Genomic DNA, 23,895 nt, shown 5'->3' with positions numbered 1-23,895 from the left:
TGTATCACCTCTTCCAGGTGCTTTCATGGTTCTAGCTATTGAGAAAATTTAGAGTACACAACTCTAATTTAGACTTGTGGGAGACAAAACAAGTAAACAATTTACTTGTATCAGACTTGCAAAATATTACAACAAGACAACTCTCAAAGGAAAGAAAAACTCTTACAAGCACTCTTTCTCACTTCACTCACACTTCTCACAATAACTACTTAGCTCTATAGCTCACTCTTCTAGTTGACACACTTCACTTCTTGATTGATTTTACAAGTCATGGCTTCATGCCTATTTATAGTTGTTCTAGCCGACATAGCTCACCACCTTGGCTATATAATATTAGTTACATGGTTACCTTCTAGACTATTCTCCAAGCTTCAATCTGCCAACTTGCTTAGCCACTCCACCGACTTGGGCATTTATACTTCAGCTATTGTTTTCTCATATATTATTCTAGATATTTCTAGTGGTATTATTACCTTGTTGTTTATACTTGCTTCTAGAACATTGTAGAGATTGCTCCTCAAAATGGGCTGAGCTGGGTTTGATACTTTAACACTCCCCCTCAACACCAGCTCACATTCTTCGCACCACATTGAGCTTATGATGAAATCTTTCCAACTTGCCGGTACTCAGACCTTTTGTGAACAAGTCCGCAATTTGATCATCTGTATTGATATGTCTCATCTCAATCTCTTCTTGTAGAACCTTCTCTCTGATAAAATGGTAGTGTATCTCCACATGTTTGGTTCTTGCGTGAAAAACTGGATTTTCCGCCAAACGAATTGCCGATTGATTGTCACAGTATAACGGCACTGAATAATCTACCAGTTGATGTAGATCATTCATTAGCTGTGTCAGCCACGTGATCTCTTGAGCTGCCATTGATGCTGCCTTGTACGCTGCTTCCGTGGTTGACAAAGATACCGTCGGCTGTCTCTTACTGCACCAAGAAATTGTTCTTGAACCAAGCTTAAACACGTACCCGGTAGTTGATTGACGAGTATCATGATCTCCAGCATAGTCAGCGTCGCAATAACCAATTAGCTTGCAATCTTCTCCTTTCTTGTACAAGAGACCACAGTCAATTGTATTCTTCACATACCTCAGTATTCGCCGTACTACATTTAGATGAGACTTCTTTGGATTTTGCATGTATCGACTCATCACACCAACTGCATATGAAATATTAGGTCGAGTCAATGTCAAGTAGATTAGACTACCCACCAATTGTCGATACATCGTTGCGTCTTCCAAGTCTTTGCCTTCATATGCGCATATCTTGACATTGGGCTCCATCGGCGTTGAGATTGGCTTGCATTCAAGCATCCCAAACTTTTGCAACAAATCTTTTGCATATTTCTGTTGACATAGAAATATCCCTTCTTGTGTGCGATCAACCTCTAGCCCAAGAAAGTGCTTGAGTTGTCCCAGTTCTTTCATCTGAAAGCGAACTGATAAATTCTCTTTTGTTTAGAGAATTTCTTCCTCGTCATCACCAGTGATGATTAGATCATCCATGTATAGCAGCACGATAGCTAATTTTCCTCCATTGGCTTTAACGAATAAACTAGAATCTGCATGAGTCACTGAATAACCACTTCGGGAGAGAAACTCAGCAATCTTACCGTACCATGCTCTTGGCGCTTGCTTCAATCCGTAAAGTGCCTTTTTCAGCTTGCACACATACTCGGGATGGACTTCGTTCTCAAAGCTCATTGGTTGAGTCATGTAGATTTCCCAATCTAACTCCCCATGCAAAAACGCATTCTTCACATCCATTTGGTACAAGTTCCAATCTTTGTTGGCTGCAAGTGCAAGTAGGACTCGTACGGTCATAAGCTTTGCCACTGGACTAAACGTTTCATCATAATCTAGTCTGTACTGCTGAGAGAAACCTCGAGCCACCAACCGAGCCTTGTACCTTTCGACTGATCCGTCAGGACGACGCTTGATCTTGTACACCCATTTGCAGGATATATGGTTCACATCCCTTGGCTTTGGTACCAGATCCCAAGTCTGATTTTGCTTAAGCGTAGTGATCTTTTCTCTCATAACTTTAACCCATTCGGAACTCTATGATGCTTCTTCAAATGTCTCAGGTTTAACTGCTTCTTCTGCTATGGCTGCGTTGGCATATTTGGGATTTGGCTTTCGTGCTCTTGTTGACCTTCTGGGTTGTGACTGTGGGGTCGGTATTTCCACTTCACTGGTTCTAACTTCTTCTAGTGCTTGTTGATGTACACCAGTTTGCCAAGGATTCTGAGTAACTTCTTGCTCGTCATCGTCATCGTCAAGCAAATCTTCATGCTCATTTGAACTCGGTCGGATTGGAACAATTTGCTCCCCCAACTTTTGTTGCAGCTTATCTTCAATTTCTCTCGAGTCTGGTAACACCTCCTTTTTTGGGGACCACCAAGATGATGCTTCATCGAACAGCACATCTCGTGATGTGTAGCACCTTCCATTTGTAGGGTCACAACACTTCCCCCATTTTCTCTGGCTGTTGTCTGCCGCGCAAATCTCACGGCCTGGAGTTCCGGGCCGAGGGGATATGCGTTAACACGCGGTTTCCTACTTTTGGGTGCGGTACGGTTGTGCGCGGGCGTGCCAGCACGGTCTACCGTGCGTCGATGTGTTGATGAGTGTTGGATGGATAAGTGGTGCGCCTGTTTGAACTTGTCTTCCTAATCAAACGATTGTAGCCGAGAGAGGAACTAGTCTCGGCTGTTAGGTTCACGGCCTGAACTACAAGGCCGTTGAGTGATGGTGTTGGTGGTGGGTTTTGGGCGGTGCTCCGGCGCGCTGCTCAGGGAGCGACGGTCGTGTGATATATGGGGTGAGTGAACGAACAACAAGGATGGTGCTCCGGCGCCTTGAAAATCAAGGGTCGTATGATATATTGATGAATGGATTTTCCTTACAATCTAACACTACTCCTAGGAAAGCAAGTAAAGATATTGAAAGTGCATTACAGGAAAAAATAAGTTGCTCCGTGGGAGGCTTTGTTTTGGTGTTGAACCCTTTGAATGTAGCTCGAGTCTTGTATTTATAGGAAGAGTCTCTGGAGGAGTAATCGAGGCTAAAAATCTGCATGGTGGAGCTTGATTGGAGCAAGTGGGCAGTCCCATCGACATTTGGGATCGTGAAGTATGGTGGTGTGACCCCAGAAATCCCGGTGAATCTCGGGCGCCGCTCTTGATCGTGGGTTCTGAGCTTCTGGCCGTGGAGACGCATTTATGGCCTGGATAGCTGGTGAACCAATATCTCAGGCTGTCAGAATTCTTGTGAGAATGTCCACGTCTAATCACTCTGATCCTCATCACCAAATCCTGACTTCAGTCACTTCCCACCTTCCCTCATGCATTAAATTCTTCTTTGTGGCCAGTAGGTTTGCTGCATTAAACAGGCACTACTTCATTAAATGAAGCCTGGGACCCTGCTGTCACGTGATGATTTGCCTTTAATGCCTTGGCCGTGATTTTGTTCGGCCTCGGCTTTGGCCTGCGCTTGAGGCCGAGATGATCATGCCTTAGCATTTCTTCTTTTGTCTTTAGGAAGGCGAAGTACCCTGGCGAAACACTGCGTTTCAGTTTTTACGAACAAGTGCCAGGGCCGAGAGAAGGGGCTCCTTCGGCCAGCTTATGGCCGTGATTTATCAGGCACAAATAGCTGTCGTATCCCATAAAGATACATCTTATTGGCTTTTTGTCAAACTTGCTACGTAGATGACTTGGAACAAATACGTAGCACACATAGCCGAATACTCGAAAGTAACTGACTGTAGGTTTCATATCCCACAGTTTCTCGAAGGGTGAAATAAATTCTAACCTTGGTTGAGGAAGTTGTTGTGAATTTTAGACAACCTGAAAAATTGAGATTATAAAGATTAGTCTAAACACAAATTATACTCGCAAGTGCACAAGGTCAATCGTAATATAGCATGGCAAATACGAGGTCATTCCCACGAGGATTGAGTTCAACTTCCAATTAGTCTAACCTAATTTCCTTCACAAAATACTTTAACTACTCTAATTATATAAACAAGAAATTAAACACATAGCATACTCACGTAAACACAAAAGGGGTTTTTGAAAGAATGATTTAATTAACAACGAAATTAAAAGACAAAATAAGTAGAAAGTCACGAAACACAAGGATGAGAAATTCAAATTGATAAAAGCACTAGGACAATGAATTCACCACTAGTAATCCGATCTAGCCTCTTATTCACCTACCTATTTACTAACCATTTGATGTCGCCACTTAGTTTTCCTTTTTCATGAATTACCTATGGTATTTAGGCTAGCTCGTATATTCCTACATGCAATTCGCCTATGGTATTTAGGTCAAATATCAACACATAGAAACTCATTAAGATCAGTGAAAACCTTGAACAAGCATGTAAACCCTAGGAGTATGGTATTTACCCTAGACGAATTACAAATCCTAATCACATGAAGCAAGCCTCAAATTAAGTATGGTATTTACTCTAATTTGCATATGATTACTCAATTAAAAGTCTAGATGGTGATCAAGCATCAAGATAATCAACCAAGTTATTAAGCACAGTGATTAAGAATCCAACATCAAACGGCAATCAATAGAGAGGTAAAATAAGAAAACTAGATTATCATACTAGGGCTACATCATGCCCTAGCAAAAGAAAATTAGTTACACATAATCTTAGAATTCGACATAAACAAAAACATAAGGAAGAAACAATAAAACTTAGCCAATGGCGGTACTCTTCCGGTGTCTCCAATTTCTCCTAGTCTTTTCATCCCCCCTAAGGAGTTGTTTCTCATGCTTAAATAGGACACCCCCACGTCTATTCCTACCCTAGCTGGGCTTTTACAGTAGCCCAACAATAAAGAAAAACCTAATTAAAACATAAATCCAAAATGGGTAAGTACTTGACTCCTCTTCCTACTTGGACTAGGATAACATGTCAGTTACTTTGCTTGCACGTTTGGGGATGTTCCTCCTCCAAGAAAAATCGGGAAAAATATGTAAATTGTAGATTGTTTTCTTATCTTTCCATCCATATATGGCACGCCTTGAGGAAAAATCAGGAAAGTCTTCAAATGGTCATTCTTCCACAGCAGCACAGTTTTGACGGGATTGCATCTTATGCTGACTTAACTTCAAAGACTGCTCTCATTGGCTGCTCCGAAAATTCTAGAAAAATTCCACAATCATCTTCAAGATCTCAGCTTTCATCTCCAATTGGTCTTGTGCTAAAACTCCACCAAAAAGTTGTATTTCCGTTGAAAACACATTACTTGCTCTGGAAAGCTGAAATTTGAGAAAATAAAGTAATAAGTCCTTTTTAAACCAAATTTTCTTACAAAAACTAAGTATAAAGAGTACATAAATATGTAATTTTATGGACTTATCAGAAGTTTATTGATCACATGAGCTGCAGTTCTCATGGCTTCAATCCAAAACCTTCCAGGCACATTCTTGGCATGCAGCATGCTTCGACATATCTCTGCAAGATGTCGGTTCTTTCTCTCTGCTATTCCATTCTATTGTGGTGTGTTGGCACCTGTGAATTGATGACGTATGCGAGACTCTCGTAGATACTGGTAGAATTCATTCGAGGTATATTCTCCTCCATTATCTGTGCGTAAACAGATAATCTTCTTCCCCACTTCTCCTTCAACTGTCTCTCTAAACTCTTTAAACTTTGAAAATGTGTCGGATTTTTATTTCATAAAAAAAACCCACACATACTTGGAGAAGTCATCAATGAACGTCACCATGTATCGCATCCCGCTAATCGATGGTTGCTTAACAGGCCCGAACACATCAGAATGGATTAACTCTAACGGTGCTTTTGCTTTGAACTTGGACTCCTCATATGGTAATTGATACGCTTTACCATATTGGCATCCTGCACAGACCGTATCTGTTGGCTGCGCAAATCTCATGGCGTGGAGCTCCGGGCCGAGGGGATATGCGTTTAACACGTGACGTCCTTCTTTTGGATGCGGTGCGGTTGTGCGCGGGCGTGCCAGCACGGTCTACTGTGCGTCGAGATGGTGATGTAGATGAAATGGTTAAGTGGTGCGCCTGTTTGGGTTCGACTCCTAATCAAACGATTGTGGCCGAGAGAGGAACTGATCTCGGCCGTCAGGTTTACGGCCTGAGCTACAAGGCCGTTTAGTGGTGGTATTGATGGTGGATTTTGGGCGGTGCTCCGGCGCGTTGCTCAGGGAGCGACGGTCGTATGATATATAGGGTGAATGAGAGATTAACAGATATGGTGCTCCGGTGCCTTGAAAATCAAGGGTCGTATGATATATTGATGAACGGATTTTCCTTACAATCTAACACTACTCCTAGGAAAGCAAGTAAAAATATTGAAAGTGCATTACAGGAAAATATAATTTGCTCCGTGGGAGGCTTCAGTTTCGTGTTTGAACCCTTTGAATGTAGCTCGAGTTTGATAGCTCTTGGAGGAGTAATCGAGTCTGAAAATCTACATGGTGGAGCCTGATTAGAACAAGTGGGTAGTCCAATCAACATTTGGGATCGTGAAGCATGGTGGTGTGACCCCATAAATCCTGGCAAATCTCGACCGCCGCCCTGATCGTGGGTTCTGCGCTTCTGGCCGTAGGGACGCATTTAATGCCCTTGTTTGGTGGTTGGTGATCTGACCTCAATTTGTAAGAATATTTGTAAGTATGTTTGCGCCTAACCACTCTGATTTCTGTCACCAAATCCTGACTTTAGTCACTTCCCTTCTTCCCTCGTGCATTAAATGCCCTTTTGCGGCTAGTGGGTTTGCTAGTCAGAGGCGTTACTTCATTAAATGAAGCGTGGGACCCTGCTGCCACGTGGCGATTTGACTCTAATCCCTTTGGTCGTAACTCTTTCGTCCTTCGGTCTCGGCCCATAATGCCGCGGTCGAGGCCGAGATGATTATGCCTTCGCAACTTTTCCTTTATTTTTAGGAAGGCCAAACATCTGACGAAACGCCACGTTTTAGTTCATGAATAGGTGCTAAGGCCGAGGAAGGTCCTTTCGGCCAATTTATGGCCGTGATTTATTAGGCACAAACAGTATCTGTTCTCACATCAAGCTGAGGCAGACCCTTGAGCATTGACTTCTTCATCATCACGCTTAGCTTGTGATAGCTAATGTGGCCCAATCTCATGTGACATAAATCTGCTGTCTCGTTCTTTGTTGTCTTGTCTACATATGCAAACTCTGCTGATTTATTAGGCACAAACAGTATCTGTTCTCACATCAAGCTGAGGCAGACCCTTGAGCATTGACTTCTTCATCATCACGCTTAGCTTGTGATAGCTAATGTGGCCCAATCTCATGTGACATAAATCTGCTATCTCGTTCTTTGTTGTCTTGTCTACATATGCAAACTCTGCTGACATTACGTAGACTGACTCCAGTCGTCATCCCTCCATTGTTAGCATCCCTGAGATCTTGAAGTCTTGATACACCTTTACATCTCTCGGACCGAACAGGACATAGTGGCCTGATGATGTCAGTTGTGCTACTAAAAGCAGATTCTTCTTCATGCCTGGAACATGGTAGACATCTTGAAGTGGCACCTGGTTATGATTGTATCGTGGTGCTACTACTGTCTTACCGATGTGGGTTATCGGTAACCTTGAGTTGTTGGCAGTCACCACCACACGATTGCCCTTATACTCAGTAAGGTTCTGCAACTTCTCTTTATCACCTGTCATGTGATTTGAGCAGCCTGAGTCGATAATCCAATCATTCTTATAGTCAATCCTTTCAGGTGACATCATAGTGAGAGCTATCTTCTCTTCCTCTATAGCGAGAGATGCTTCCGCGTCCCAATCATCCTCACTTTTCTCCTTTGAGTTGGAAGTAGCAGTATTACTCTCAGCGGGCCTTTTGTTGGACCAACAATCTTTCGCCATATGGCCCTTCTTTCCGGAGTTGTAGCATTTACCTTCGATCTTTTATTATTCTTGGATTGACCACGGTTGCCGTGAAACTTTGAAGCTCCCCCTGGTCGAGAACTTCCTTCTCCTTGATGACCTTTCGCCTTGTCACCATCTCTTTTAGATCCACTACCAAAGTGCTGCTTGAAGTTGTCTTTACTTTTGTTGGTGTAGAGCGCTTCCTCCTCACCTTTTAACGAGACCCCTCCCATTTGCTTAGCCACAGCTTCTTGATCGGCAAGCAAATTTTCAAACTCAACAAGTGATGGTTGAGTAGGCCACCCTTGTATAGCGGCAATGAAGCCTTAGTATTCGGGTCTCAGACCATGGATAATTATCCTTTTTATCCTAGATTCCACAATAGCAGCAATAGGATCTAAATCAGAAATTTCACGGCATATGGACTTTACCTTGTGGAAGTACTGAGCAATCGTCATGTCACGTTGTGCAACGGATAGCAGCTTGTTCTCAAGAAGCTATAGTCTTGTGTCACTCCTTTTTTAAAAGAGTGTTGCAAAAGTGTCACATGCTTCCTTTGGTGTTTTGGCTTTCATTATGTGCTCTAACATTTCTTCTTCAATTGTTGTCTTTAGGGAAAACATGGCTTTACCTGCTTTGATCTTCCACTTACGCAAAGTGTCATTGTTGTCTTCTCGTGGTTGTGCAACATCGTTGCCCCTAGGGGTGGGCATATAAACCGGAAAACCGGAAAACCGAACCAAACCGGATGAAAAAAAACCGGAAAAAACTGAGTTGACTAAAAAGTCAACAAAATCGGATCGGACCGGACCGGTTCAAACCGATTCCGGTTCCGATTTTACACAAAATAGCACCGGACCAGATCGGACCGAACCGGTCCAGTATTTAATATATATTTTTTGGTGGCCCAACCACTAAGCCCAGAATTTTTCTCACTTCCCAAACCCAACTACTAACATCTAACCTTAGCCAAGCCCAACAACAAAAGCCCATCAACCAACACCTAACCCTAAAACCACCTTTTCTTTCCTTCCTCTCTCCTTTATCTTTTCAATCCGCCGCAGCTTCTCTCTTTTATTTTTTGTCTCTCTCTCTCTCTCTCTCTTTCTTCTTCTTTCTCTTTCTTCTTCCTCTTTCTAATTCCAATTTTCTCTCTCTCATTCTCTCTGACTCGGCGGCGTCACGAAACCAGGTGAGCTAGTTACTCTCTTTCTAATTCTTCATTGCTTATTGTGTTGCCTCGTTCTCTCATTTTTTGTTTTATTTGATTCACGATCGAAGATGTGGGTATGATTGATTTAGGGTTCTATCAAACGCAAACGTTCAGTATTCCTTCGTTTCATTCTCGTTGTTTTTTCTACTGTAAAAATTTCAATCTTGAAGTAAAACCCTAATTGCTGTTTGGAGATAATGAAAATGAAAATTTCAAGCTCGAAGTAAAACCCCAATTTTCTCTCTCTCTCTCTCTCTCTCTCTCTCTCTCTCTCTCTCTCTCTCTCTCTCTGTATTTTTTTTTTTTGGACTAGGCTTGATGTGTCTGAGAGTGGCTTGGCGGTAGTTGTGCGGCTTAGCAATGGTGACATGAGAACACATAACAATGACATGTATGTAGTTTTCGATTCTCCAAAGTTTATTAATTCATTGGACAAGACTTTTGTGCAATCATATCATGGAGGACATACTTTCTCACCTGCAGTCAACTCATATGGCTTCACAGCAGCAGATAACAGAAGAAGCAGTATATCTTTGCACAGGAAATCCAGGGGCTGGGAGAGCTTAATAGAGAAGGTTTGAAGAAGATGCCTCTTTGTGTTGCCCTTGCCTCCGAGAAAGAACAAGGGGAAGATGGAGCTTTTTTTTTCTTTTTTTTTCAGTGGAAAATGGAGTAGTTTAAATGTTATTTCTATAATTTTTTTAGTAATTTTGTTTGCAATTATGTGTATTTGTTTTGTTATTGGCATGTAATTTTAAATTTAATGTTTGGGATGATTGGGTGGGAATTGGGCTAATTGTGAATTTGTAGGCCCAAATTTTGTTTAAAAACTTCAGTTGGGCTTAAATCTCTAAAAATTTATAATAAAAAAATCAATTGGGCCCAAGGGCCGGTCCAAATTGTAAAATCGGAAACCGAACCGGATATAAATCGGTTCGGGTTGGTGCGATTCTCTTAGGTGTTTAATTGAAAAACCGGACCGAACCGGACCGGATGAACAATACCAGTTCCGGTTTTGGGTTTAGGGGAGAACCGGGCCGAACCGGACCGTGCCCACCCCTAGTTGCCCCCGATGACATCCCAAAGATCTTGGCCTTGCAGATAAGACTCCATACATGTCGCCCACGTGTTGTAATTTTTGTTGTTGAGCTTCGTGATTCCTCCAACTACATGAAGATCACCCATCGTGTCGGCAGAATTCTGGCAGTACCGAACAAGCTTGATCTAAATATGCAAACTTGTAGAGACAAACTCTTCATGACTCAAAGAAGCTCCCGCAGAATCAGTCACTGACCGTCCCACTCTGATACCAATTGTTGAGAAAATTTAGAGTACATAACTCTAATTTAGACTTGTTGGAGACAAAATAAGTAAACAATTTACTTGTATTAGACTCGCAAAATATTACAACAAGACAACTCTCAAAGGAAAGACAAACTCTTACAAGCACTCTTTCTCACTTCACTCACACTTCTCACAATGACTACTTAGCTCTATAGCTCACTCTTCTAGTTGACACACTTCACTTCTTGATTGATTTTACAATTGATGGCTTCATGCCTATTTATAGTTGTTCTAGCCGACATAGCTCACCACTTTGGCTATATAATATTAGCTACATGGTTACCTTCTACACTATTCTCCAAGCTTCAATCTGCGAACTTGCTTAGCCACTCCACCGACTTGGGCATTTATACTTCAGCTATTGTTCTCATATATTATTCTAGATATTTCTAGTGGTATTATTACCTTGTTGTTTATACTTGCTTCTAGAACATTGTAGAGATTGCTCCTCAAAATGGGCTGAGCTGGGGTTGATACTTTAACACCAGCTGCATCCGCTCCCGAGGTCGATCACTACTTTTCAAAGCTCTAGTCTCTCTGTTAAGTTGAGAAAAAGTCATGAAAGGAAATCATATGGTAACGTCATTGGTGACGAAGCCGGGAGATAATTCCAACATGAAGTCTCTAGACTACCATGATGTATCAAAAGTCAACAAATAGCAGCTACAGGTTTCAATCAGAGTCACTTTCGATTATACTTGCCCTTTGGATTGTAGTAAATAGCAGGACAAACTAAGTAACAAACAGAAGCAACATGACCAGATTGGTTTTTTCTTGACTTTTCTACTAAACAATCAGGAGCAAGAAAAGCTTTAAAAACTCGGTAGGGTTCATTCAGAGGAAGAGAGAGAGATAGCCAAAGAGAAAAACAAGACCCAAAAAAATGACTACTTCGGGAGGCCTAATAATCATTCTTTCAAGCTTTCTGTGTCTGCTCCTGGTCTTAGCTTTCATCAAGATCCTTCACAAACTATGGTGGACTCCGATTCGCATACAGAAGCTGATGGCTTTGCAGGGGATCAAAGGCCCTTCTTACAGATTCATCTATGGAAATACCAAAGAAATCTCCAACATGAAAAAGGAAGTCATGGGCAGGCCTCACATTTTATCACACGACATATTTTCTGTAGTTCAACCTCATGTTCACTCGTGGACCAAGATATATGGTAACAAAATAACAAGCCATCTCAGTTAGTTAACTATTGTTATTTAAATCTTAGTTCTAAATAAGAAAAGTTTTGGTCATTTTTGCATGCACAGGGAAGAATTATCTTCAATGGCATGGTTCTCGAGCTCAGTTGGTCATAACAGAACCTGAGTTGTGCAAAGAGATACTGAATAACAAAGACAGAGCTTATCCGAAAACAGAGCGCCCAAACATTTCAAATAAGCTAGTTGGAGATGGCCTTGTGGTGACAAGCAAAGCTGAAAAATGGGCAAAATTGCGAAAGCTGGCCACCCATGCTTTCCATGGAGAGAGTTTAAAAGTAAGTTTTTAAGTTGCTGGTACTTTGTTGCAAAGAGTATTATAGTAATAGCTGTGTCAACTATTTAAACATGAAAAGAATAAGTTGAAGGCAAAAGTCTGCTAATAGCATGATGGTATTATTGTTTTACTAGAGTATGATTCCAGATATGGTAGCTTGTGCCGAGAAGATGGTAGAAAGGTGGACAGTTTATGAAGGAAAAGAGATTGAGGTGTTTGAAGAGTTTAGATTGTTCACTTCGGAAGTGATTTCGAGAACAGCATTTGGCAGCAGCTATTCAGAAGGACAGGACATATTTGAAATGTTGAGGAAGTTAGGCTTCCTAATATTCAAAAATGTTCTCAAAGTCAGGGTTCCTGGCATCAGGTAACTTAGTACTTCTAATATTCCAATTGAAGAGAAGAAATAAGAAATTTTTAGAGAGTTACTTCTGTTCTCTCATTTTTAGTCCTTCATTCAATGTTGCAGTAAGCTCTTCAAAACCAGCGACGAGATCGAATCGGAAAAACTTGAGAAAGAAATCTATGCCTCCATAATGGAGATGGTTAAGAAAAGAGAAAAGAAGGCAATGACTGGAGAAAACGACGGCTTTGGGAGTGATTTTCTTGGATTACTTCTGAAGGCTAATCATGAAGCCAATGAGAACCAGAGGATTTCGGTACAGGAGATAATTGATGAGTGCAAGACGTTTTACGTTGCCGGACAAGAAACCACTAATGCTTTGCTTGCTTGGACTGTCTTTTTTCTGGCACTCCATACGGATTGGCAAGAGGAAGCAAGAAAGGAGGTGTTACAATTATTTGGCAAACAAACCCCAAATGTTGATGGCATTGGCAAACTGACAACAGTAAGAAACTTGTCTCAATATGTTCTCAATAAACTTCGAGATCCTGATTTGGTTATCCATTTTTCTTTTTGATGCAGATGAGTATGATCATCAATGAGACTCTAAGGTTATATCCCCCTGGTGTTCACGTTGTAAGGAGAGTCGAAAGGGAAGTTAGACTAGGAAAGCTGATTGTTCCTAGTAATCTTGAATTGGATGTCTCAATCCTAGCACTTCACCATGATCCTCAAATCTGGGGACAAGATGTGCAACTTTTCAAACCAGAGAGATTCTCGGAAGGGGTTGCCAAAGCAACCAACAATCATGTAGGTGCATTCATACCCTTTTCAATGGGACCTCAAAGTTGTGTGGGCTTAAACTTTGCGACAACAGAAGTGAAGATTACTTTGTCAATGATTCTACAACATTACGCCTTCACCCTTTCCCCGGGTTATGTCCACTCGCCCTTACATCTTCTTACAGTTCGTCCGCAACATGGAATACAGGTAAGGCTACAACCACTTTGAACTGCGAAGATCAGATCAGTAGCCCATGATTCTTGTACTTGGTGCATAAAGTGGGCATAACCCATGTTTTGCCTATGAATGTTGCACTTTGAGACAAGACAGACAAGAGCTTACTTGTCAATTATCCTTTCAAGTTTACAAAGCGATCGTTCTCTTTAGTTTTGCAGTATTTTGCTGAGTCCAAAGTTTTCCTGTTTGTTTTTGTTTTTTTGGTTAGAATGAAATCTTATGCTTACAGTTGTAATAAACATTTTCAGTTTTGTGGTAAAACGAATTTTGAAAAAATGGCAGAAAGAAAGCTTAAACACAATATGAATATTACATAAAGATAGATAAAAGCTGCAATATAGTATACTACGACTCTTTTATTCATGTAGTAGTAGTGAGAGAGTAGTTACTTCATTCCTAGCCATTTGCGCAAATCCTTGAAATAGGCAGCTGGGTTTCTCTCAAAGCTCTCCCTGGAGATTGCATAATCTCTTCCAGGTGCTTTCATATTCCCTGCTGCATTGCCTCCACCACCACCACCACCACTTGCTCCTCCTACATTGGATGACTAGCCTCCACCACCAGCATTTTGGTTTCCATTTCCAACCTGGCTATTACTATTACTATTAGAGCCTTCGCTTCCTCCCATCTTTGCAATCCAAAGTGTTTTTCTGGTTTTTTTTTTTTTTTTTTTGGTGAGATAAGATAATCTGAAGTGCAAATTACTAGGTTGGTTCTGTTTCTGTGGCTTTGTTAGAGGGGCACATTGCTATATATATACACAGCACAGATTTAGATTGTGCAGAAGTGGAAATTAATAGACGAAGCAGGAACTGCCAGAATTATATTGACTGTTTGTTCATTGAAATTGAGTTTTCCAAATACCGGGATAGGATTGGGATTTGAATACTAAAAACCTTTGGATGAAGATTATATATTGGAATATGGTTTTTCCAATCCAAGTATGTGGTTTCTGAATGCTAATTAAGATTTAAGAAAAGGATGTTATTGAAGTCGACGCATTTCCCAACAACAATTGTACAATAAAGAAAGCTTGAACATCAAAGCTCTGCTAATTCAAACTGAAACTGCATTACAATGTGTTGTAGTAGCAAACCAAATTCTTCAAATTGAGAATTTGTTGGCTACTTTAATATTTTATGTCCCAACAAACTCTTCAATTCAATTAATGCAATGTTACGGAAAATAATGAAAAATATGAAAACATGTGAAAAATGTCTATATATTTATTGTTTGGAAGGAAAAAATGAATGTTTTTAGATTTTCAAAGTAGGTTTTATTTTTCCAAAGAAAAATAAATGTTTTGAAGAGTCAATGTCAATTACAAGTCCTGAGGAGAGAGAAAGATGTTACACCTTTGATAACTGAGTTTGTCAATAATGTTAGAGAGGGTTTTGATGATGTGATTCACTTATTTTAGCATTCCAAATCTGTTGAAGAGGCTGTTAGAGATGCTCTAATGTTTTGCTCAAATATCAACAAGGTGTTTTGACCCAAAAAAAAAAATTAAAGAAAAGAAGTGAACGAGGCCGAAATAGAGTCCAAAATAGTGGGCTATTATGGGCCTCTGCCTATGACATATTTCTTGGTCGAAAAAAGGAGGCTCTCTCTCTCTCTGGGCTACTCAGCCGCCTTCCTAATTATACTCAAGTTCAGACATAGAGAGGTACGGGCTCTTTGACAAAGCATTTTTACTGTTTTATGGGATGGAAGCATGAATTTGATTGTCCTTTCTGAAGGTTTAAAAGAATTTTTTTTTCCCTTTTCAAGACATTGAATTTAATGAGGTTAATATGAAAATGTTAAGAGTCTAAATTGAATTCTATTTGCTTGTGTAGCCATTCAGCTCAACACGGGAAGCCCTTGCTATGATTATGAAGAAAGTTGAAGTTTTACTCTAAAACCAATTGGCTATGGAGGAGTATTCCGACTCTTTATAAAGGTCATCAACTTTTCAATTCGACACAAACACCTCAAGTTCTCAACATATATATACCTCCTTTTATATTATATGTTTTTTTCGGGGACAACATGGCATATAGGGCAGCTTAAATGCAGACTTGTGAATAAAATTACTTTGTTACATTTGTCTTTTTTGGGGGTGATCTTATGTTATGTCCCATGGAATGACGCCTAAACGAGCCGCATTTACTTGTCTTACAAAATTCACAAAAGGCACTTAATATACATCTTATCCATCCAAGACAGGTAATCACATAAACTGGTGGACATAATTTGCTATGCCTACTAGCTGCTGCAGTAAGAATCATACGAACTCTCTCTCTCTCTCTCTCTCTCTCTCTCTCTCTATATATATATATATATATATATATATATGAAATTATCTGTAGGTCCGCAAAAGAAGAATATGAAAGCCCAGAGATCTTCGACCAAATATCTTGATGGGAGCGGATATGAAAAGTTTAGTGACATGGAAAATGGGGAAAGCGGATCTGCTCCCGAGCTCGATCACTACTTTTCAAAGCTCTAGTCTCTCTGTTAAGTTGAGAAAAAGTCATGAAAGAAATTCATATGGTAACGTCATTGGTGACGACGAAGCCAGGAGATAATTCCAACATGAAGTCACTAGACTACCGTGATGTATCAAAAGTCTACAAATAGCAGATTAAGGTTTCAATGAGAGTCACTTGCGATGATATTTGCCCTTGGGATTGTAGGAAATAGCAGGACAAACTAAGTAACAATCAAAAGCTAACTTGACTTTTTTAAGAACTGGGATGAAGAAAACATTGTAGAAATGCATATTTCTGTTGGGATAAAACCCTGTTGCATAGTAAAGCTCCAGTTTCTTGTTCTGAGGGAGAGGCAGGTCTTTGATCATCTCGCTGTTGAATAACCCAAAACAGCATGTAGCTTCTTCATCTTGGACGACAAGAATACCAGAGTTTGGACCCTCCGGTGGAGGCAATGAGAGATCAGCAGGGGAGTTTTCTTGACTTTTTTTCTAAACAATCAGGAGCAAGAAAAGCTTTAAAAACTCGGTAGGGTTCATTCAGAGAAAGAGAGAGAGAGATAGCTAAAGAGAAAAACAATACCCAAAAAATGACTACTTTGGGAGGCCTGCCCATGAAAAAGGAAGTCATGGGCAGGCCTCACATTTTATCGCACGACATATTTTCTGTAGTTCAACCCGGGTTCACTCGTGGACCAAGATATATGGTAACAAAATAACAAGCCATCTCAGTTAGTTAACTATTGTTATTTAAATCTTAGTTCTAAATAAGAAAACTTTTGATCATTTTTGCATGCAATTACAGGGAAGAATTATCTTCAATGGCATGTTTCTCGAGCTCAGTTGGTCATAACAGAAACTGAGTTGTGCAAAGAGATACTAAATAACAAAGGCAGAGCTTATCCGAAAAGAGAGCCCCCAAACATTTCGAAGAAGCTAGTTGGAGATGGCCTTGTGGCAACAAGCAAAGCTGAAAAATGGGCAAAATTGCGAAAGCTGGCCACCCATGCTTTCCATGGAGAGAGTTTAAAAGTAAGTTTTTAAGTTGCTGGTACTTTGTTGCAAAGAGTATTATAGTAATAGCTGTGTCAACTATTTAAACATGAAAAGAATAAGTTGAAGGCAAAAGTCTGCTAATAGCATGATGGTATTATTGTTTTACTAGAGTATGATTCCAGATATGGTAGCTAGTGCCGAGAAGATGGTAGAAAGGAGTGGAAAGTTTATGAAGGAAAACAGATTGAGGTGTTTGAAGAGTTTAGATTGTTCACTTTGGAAGTGATTTCGAGAACAGCATTTGGCAGTGAAAGGTTTTGAATCTCTTTTGATTGATTTTCATTGATAAACAGTATAGGGAATATATACACAGCCATTACTTGGTGATTACACAACATATCTCCTATTCTAGGTAAGGAATATACAGGAATAAATACATATAATTGGCAAGTAAATCATATCTCAATCAGATCAGCATTAACGTCCATTACACCCCCGCAAGCTGACGGGGCGGTGGAGCACAGGCAGCTTGGACCGGAGTAAGGAGAACCGGGCAGATGATAAGCCCTTAGTAAAAATGTCAGCAATCTGATCAACAGTAGAACAATACGCAACAACTCATTCCGGACCACCCTTTCACGAACATAATGATAATCCACCTCCACATGACGAGTGCGAGAGTGAAAGACAGGATTAGAAGCGAGGGAAAGAGCACTAATATTATCACACCAAAGCTTGGGACAAGGAGCTGGAAGATGAAGATCGAGAAATAAAGCACGGAACCATGAGAGAGTGGCGGCAGTGTAGGCAAGCTGGCGGTATTCCGCTTCAGTACTGGAGCGAGAGACACCGCGTTGCTTCTTAGAACTCCAAGAGATTAAGTTAGTACCCAAGTAAACACAATAACCACCAGTTGAGCGACGGTCATCAGGATTCCCCGCATAATCGGCATCAGAGAACGCACTGAGAAAGAGAGTGCTAGGCGAATAGAATAACCCATGAGTGAGTGTGCCATTCAGATAACGAAGAATACGTTTGACAGCGAGCCAGTGAGCAGTAGTGGGTTGATGCATAAATTGACACACCTGATTAACAGCAAAGGCAATATCTGGACGAGTGAGAGTTAAGTACTGAAGAGCCCCAACTGTACTACGGTACTCAGTGGGATCAGGAAGAGGATCCCCATCAGAAATGCTAAGACGATGACCACTAATAGCTGGGGTAGGCACAGGTTTAGCTTCATGCATGTTAACACGCTTGAGAAGGTCGACGACATACTTGGTCTGGGTAAGAGAGAGCCCAGATGGAGTACGAACCAGCTCCATGCCCAATAAATAGTTGGCTGGACCAAGATCCTTCATAGAGAATTGACGGCCCAAGTCAGAGATAAGGGTGGTGATGCGTGAAGGATCGGAGCCAGTGACAAGAATATCGTCCACATAAATCAACAAATAAATGTGAATGGAGCCTTGAGTGTACACAAAGAGAGACGAATCTGACTGAGAAGCAATAAAACCCAAGTGAAGCAGGTGAGAAGAGAAACAATGGAACCAAGCACGAGGGGCTTGCTTAAGACCATAAAGGGAGCGGCGTAAGCGGCAGACATGATCAGGATATGTGGGATCAACAAAGCCGACAGGCTGGCGCATATAAACCTCCTCATCAAGGGAGCCATGTAAAAAGGCATTCTGAACATCCAACTGACGAACAGGCCAACTAAACTGCACAGAAAGAGCCAAGATAAGACGAATAGTAGAATGATTAACAACAGGACTAAAGGTTTCACCATAGTCGAGGCCCGGTTGCTGATGAAAACCATTTGCCACCAAGCGAGCTTTATAACGTTGAATAGTGCCATCAGAATTCCGCTTGACCCGAAAGACCCACTTGTTTGGCAAGACATTCATAGTGGGAGTACGAGGAACCAAAGTCCAAGTCCCAGCACGAAGAAGAGCATTAAACTCATCTGCCATGGCAAGACGCCATTCCTGAAGCTTATTAGCCTGTGAGAAAGATGTAGGCTCAAAAGAATCATCAGGAGAAACCAACGCATGATGCGCATATTTAGGATTAGGTTTACGGACACCAGCTTTAGCACGAGTAGCCATTAAATGAGTATTGGGTACACTTACCATAGAAGTATCTGAAGAAGGAGAAGATGTACCAGATGGAACAGGAATAGTGGACGGAAAAGCAATTTTACGGTGTGGGTCTCTAGAATATGTTTGTGAGAAACGAGAAGGAGGAAGTGCAGGCCGGATGACTGGTGGGCTAGCAGAGCGGGGAGGAGAAGGCAGACCTATGGGGATATGGGACGACATAGATGGTGAGCTCGGAGGAGGAGCGGACACGACAGGGGGTGGTGCAGGGTCGGACGTAGGCGGGTCAGGGGAAGCAATCGGGGTAGCGGTTGGAGCTGGGAGAGACGGTTGGGCCTGGAGCGTCGGAGGAATGAGGCAAGAGGAGACAGAGCTGCAGGATGGAAAAATAGAGCCAGGGAGAACTAGAGGCAGGTCAGTGGACGACGGAGAACTGTCCGGAGCAGGAGTAGCAGAGGCCTTGTGAAAAGGAAAAGAAAGTTCATCAAACAATACATGACGAGATAAAAAGACACGATGTGAAGAAATATCTAAACAACGATAACCTTGATGATTTAAAGAATAACCTAAAAACACACACTTAGAAGATCGAAACTGCAATTTATTAGAATTATACGGACGTAAGTAAGGAAAACAAGCACACCCAAAAGTTTTGAGAAAGGAATAATTGGGGACTTTGTGAAATAAGATTTCATAAGGTGATTTATGATAAAGTAATTTAGAAGGGAGACGATTAATGAGATAGACAGCGGTATGCATAGCCTCAGCCCAATAGGAAGGGGGCATAGAGGCATGGGCCAAAAGCGTGAGGCCAGTATCGACAATATGACGGTGCTTGCGTTCAGCTAAGCCATTTTGCTCAGGGTGATGAGGACAAGAGAGACGATGATGAATGCCATGATGAGATAAGAAATCCTTAAATAAATTATTAGTGTATTCCCCACCCCCATCTGTTTGGAAAGCCTTAATTTTAGTAGAGAACATATTTTCGACCAATGCCTTGAATTTAACAAAATGAGAGAAGACCTCAGATTTTAACTTCATTGGGTAAATCCAAGAGTAACGGGAAAAATCATCAACAAAGAGAACATAATAAGAAAAACCAGAAATTGATTTATTTGAAGAACTCCACACATCAGAGTGAATAAGTTCAAGCGGTGCAGTAGAAACAGAAATAGACGGACTAAAGGGTAACTTAACACTTTTACCCAACGGACAGGACTGACAAAAAAAGGAACTAGACTGAGAGCCAGAAAGCGGTAATTTATTATGAGAAAACAAAAATTGTAAAGTAGATGAAGCAGGATGACCAAGACGAGAGTGCCAGACAGAGCGACCGACACGAACACCTAGCAAAGCAACACGATCAGGCAAATTGTGAAATGACTCATTTGGGGAGAAGGAAAACGGATATAGGCCATTGCTACTCTTGCCCCGGAAAAGAATCTTCCCCGTCGCCAAATCCTGGATAAAATAGCAATCAGGATAAAAGGTGAAGAAACAATTGTTGTCAGTAGCAAATTTATGAACAGATAAAAGGGGAAGAGAGGCATCAGGACAATGAAGAATATTATTAAGAGAAAAGGAAGAGTTAAGGTGAGAGATACGAGAGTGACCAATATGAGTAATAGGCAAACCTGTTCCACCAAGCACACCTCCAACATTGTCGGAACCATGATACTCTCTAGCAAGGGAAAGATGGCTTAAGTCATTGGTGATGTGGGTATTAGCCCCAGTATCAGCAACCCATTGTTGTGCGCCACCATGGGACAGATGGTGAGCAGTCATGCCTTGAAGACGAGTAGGAGGAGGAGGCACAGAAGTAGCCTTGGAAGGACAAACAGCAGCAACATGTCCAAAGCCACGACAATTGTAACATTGCAAAGGCCCACAAGAAGAAGAATTGGCCCCAAAAGATGAGTGAGGAGAGCCCAAAGGAGGAGGCCCAAGAACACCTTGACCAGAATTTTGGTGACGATGCGGCTGTGAAGGAGAATATTGGGAGAAGCCGTAAGACCCAAAGTGTGGAGAAGAACCAAAACGCGGGGCAGAGAGCGAGGTGCGACGATCCGAAGCACGGCCAGCGTAGCCACCACGATCACCAAAACCGCGTCCACCACGGCCACCGCGACCACCGCGAGAAGCAACCATGGCTGTCGCACCGGAAGAGATAGCCGGAGAAGACGAAGCTTGAAGACGCCGTTCAGCCGATAAGAGAAGAGCTTCAAGGTCAGGCATGCCGATGGGTTTCTCACGAGCTTGAGCGGCAGCAACCGTATTCTCATAAAGCGGACCAACATTATTCATAACCACAGCTAGAAGATCAGAGTCATGAACCGGAGCACCTGCCAACGCCAAGTTATCTGTAATAGAGTGAATACGATCCAAAAAATCAGTGATGGAAGAATCACCACGGGTCGTGCGAAGCAAATCGCTACGAAGCTGAAGAAGACGATTTTGATTCGGAGAAGCAAAGCAGGTTTCAAGCGCCACCCAAGTGTCACGTGCGGTGGTTTTGGTAGCAACAATAGCAAGAACTTTATGATGAAGAGAACCATTGATGAGAGAGAGAACAAGTTGATCTTTCTGAACCCAATCCTCATAGTCAGGATTGGAGATGAGAGACGGAGGAGAAGACTCACTTTCCTTGGCCTTGGGGTCTGGAATGGTGGGAGAGGGACTCGGGCAGCTACCGTCGACATAGGAGAGCAAGCGGCGGCTGCGAAGAACGGGAACAATTTGAGCAAGCCAGGTCGGGTAGTTATCACGTTCGAGACGAACAGAGATAACGTGACTGATGCTAGGAAGGTCAAGAGCAGAGGAGGAAGCCATGAGATCGAGAAAAGAGAAGAGGAGAAAAAAAAATAGACGATGGATCGAAGACGGTAAGTCTCAGGCTCTTGATACCATGAAAGGTTTTGAATCTCTTTTGATTGATTTTCATTGATAAACAGTATAGGGAATATATACACAGCCATTACTTGGTGATTACACAACATATCTCCTATTCTAGGTAAGGAATATACAGGAATAAATACATATAATTGGCAAGTAAATCATATCTCAATCAGATCAGCATTAACGTCCATTAGGCAGCAGCTATTCAGTAGGGCAGGAAATATTTGAAATGTTGAGGAAGTTAGGCGTCCTAATATTCAAAAATGTTCTCAAAGTCAGGGTTCCTGGCATCAGGTAACTTAGTACTTCTAATATTCCAATTGAAGAGAAGAACTAAGACATTTTTAGAGAGTTACATCTGTTCTCTCATTTTTAGTCTTTCATTCAATGTTGCAGTAAGCTCTTCAAAACCAGCGATGAGATCGAATCAGAAAAACTTGAGAAAGGAATCAATGCCTCCATAATAGAGATGGTTAAGAAAAGAGAAAAGAAGACAATGACTGGAGAAAACGACAGCTTTGGGAGTGATTTTCTTGGATTACTTCTGAAGGCTAATCATGAAGCGAATGAGAACCAGAGGATTTTGGTGCAGGAGATAATTGATGAGTGCAAGACGTTTTACTTTGTCGGACAAGAAACCGCTAATACTTTGCTTGCTTGGACTGTCTTTCTTCTGACACTCCATACGGATTGGCAAGAGGAGGCAAGAAAGGAGGTGTTACAATTATTTGGCAAACAAACTCCAAATCTTGATGGCATTGGCAAACTGACAACAGTAAGAAACTTGTCTCAATATGTTCTCAATAAACTTCGAGATCCTGATTTGGTTATCCATTTTTCTTTTTGATGCAGATGAGTATGATCATCAATGAGTCTCTAAGGTTATATCCCCCTGGTGTTCACATTGTAAGGAGAGTCGAAAGGGAAGTTAGACTAGGAAAGCTGATTGTTCCTAGTAATCTTGAATTGGATGTCTCAATCCTAGCACTTCACCATGATCCTCAAATCTGGGGACAAGATGTGCAACTTTTCAAACCAGAGAGATTCTCGGAAGGGGTTGCCAAAGCAACCAACAATCATGTAGGTGCATTCATACCCTTTTCAATGGGACCTCAAATTTGTGTGGGCTTAAACTTTGCGACAACAAAAGTGAAGATTGCTTTGTCAATGATTCTACAACGTTATGCCTTCACCCTTTCCCCGGGTTATGTCCACTCGCCCTTACATCTTCTTACAGTTCGTCCGCAACATGGAATACAGGTAAGGCTACAACCACTTTGAACTGCGAAGATCAGATCAGTAGCCCATGATTCTTGTACTTGGTGCATAAAGTGGGCATAACCCATGTTTTGCCTATGAATGTTGCACTTTGAGACAAGACAGACAAGAGCTTACTTGTCAATTATCCTTTAAGTTTACAAAGCGATTGTTCTCTTTAGTTTTGTAGTATTTTGCTGAGTCCAAAGTTTTCCTGTTTGTTTTTGTTTTTTTGGGTAGAATGAAATCTTATGCTTACAGTTGTAATAAACATTTTCAGTTTTGTGGTCAAACGAATTTTGAAAAAATGGCAGAAAGAAAGCTTAAACACAACATGAAATTGGTAATTAATCCCAAAACCAAGATGAGAGTACTTTGATTAACATAGATAGGGACATTACAAAAAGATAGATGTAAGTTTGTGAAATCTGAATTATTATTCTTCTCACTGTTGGAGGAAAATATATACATATAGCAAGCTAACATTATAATAGGAAATATATATAAAGGAATTCTTAGTCTATAGGGATTGACAATTAATATAGTTGACTGGAGAGATATAAACAGTATATACATCAATTAGCTATAAATCAGGGATGCTGTCTAACACTCCCCCGCAAATCCGACGATGTGGAAGAGACGAGATTTGAACGAAGGAGCTGGAAACGATGCGGAGAAAGGCCCTTGGTAAGGATGTCAGCGAGCTAATCAGAAGAGGAAACAAATTGAACTCGGTGAGAGCCAGAGATAATGCGCTCCCGAATGAAGTGGTAATCGAGTTCAATATGTTTAGTGCGAGCATGAAACACCGGATTGAAAGCCATATAGGTAGTGCTAAGATTGTCACAGA

At 41.3% G+C, this 23,895-nt stretch overlaps 1 protein-coding gene, 1 long non-coding RNA gene and 3 pseudogenes across 3 annotated transcripts; 3 read left to right on the top strand and 2 right to left on the bottom strand.

The window, feature by feature from the left end:
• Window positions 1-570: 570 nt before the first annotated feature.
• LOC148297859 (secreted RxLR effector protein 161 pseudogene) lies at window positions 571-1,293 on the bottom strand (annotated as a pseudogene).
• A 353-nt stretch (window positions 1,294-1,646) lies between these two features.
• Window positions 1,647-10,736, bottom strand: LOC148297857 (uncharacterized; annotated as a pseudogene).
• Window positions 8,978-9,870, top strand: LOC148297858 (uncharacterized). Its single transcript, XR_015826331.1, has 2 exons — window positions 8,978-9,108; window positions 9,443-9,870. It is a non-coding gene; the product is annotated as an uncharacterized LOC148297858 (long non-coding RNA).
• A 519-nt stretch (window positions 10,737-11,255) lies between the features above and the next one.
• LOC110757766 (cytochrome P450 CYP749A22-like) lies at window positions 11,256-13,561 on the top strand. Its single transcript, XM_021959477.2, has 5 exons — window positions 11,256-11,639; window positions 11,734-11,960; window positions 12,094-12,326; window positions 12,429-12,807; window positions 12,885-13,561. The coding sequence occupies exons 1-5, from the start codon at window positions 11,357-11,359 to the stop codon at window positions 13,311-13,313; spliced, it is 1,551 nt and encodes a 516-aa protein (XP_021815169.2). The 5' UTR covers window positions 11,256-11,356; the 3' UTR covers window positions 13,314-13,561.
• A 2,519-nt stretch (window positions 13,562-16,080) lies between these two features.
• On the top strand, window positions 16,081-23,193 carry LOC110757710 (cytochrome P450 CYP749A22-like; annotated as a pseudogene). Its single transcript, XR_015833724.1, has 7 exons — window positions 16,081-16,152; window positions 16,329-16,502; window positions 16,601-16,827; window positions 16,961-17,095; window positions 21,983-22,082; window positions 22,185-22,563; window positions 22,641-23,193. The product of XR_015833724.1 is annotated as a cytochrome P450 CYP749A22-like (transcript).
• Window positions 23,194-23,895: the final 702 nt, after the last annotated feature.

Source organism: Prunus avium, chromosome 1, assembly GCF_965620075.1.
Source record: "Prunus avium chromosome 1, drPruAviu1.hap1.1, whole genome shotgun sequence".
Classification (NCBI taxonomy): domain Eukaryota; kingdom Viridiplantae; phylum Streptophyta; class Magnoliopsida; order Rosales; family Rosaceae; genus Prunus; species Prunus avium.
This window is presented reverse-complemented; position numbering and strand designations above follow the sequence as displayed.

What these genes read in the sequence shown, in the direction of transcription:
- LOC110757766 (XM_021959477.2), top strand. Translation starts at nt 11,357, where the DNA reads ATGACTACTTCGGGAGGCCTAATAATCATTCTTTCAAGCTTTCTGTGT. An exon ending in GTCAGGGTTCCTGGCATCAG is followed by an intron (nt 12,327 to 12,428) that starts GTAACTTAGTAC and finishes TCAATGTTGCAG; the next exon opens with TAAGCTCTTCAAAACCAGCG. An exon ending in GCATTGGCAAACTGACAACA is followed by an intron (nt 12,808 to 12,884) that starts GTAAGAAACTTG and finishes TTTTTGATGCAG; the next exon opens with ATGAGTATGATCATCAATGA.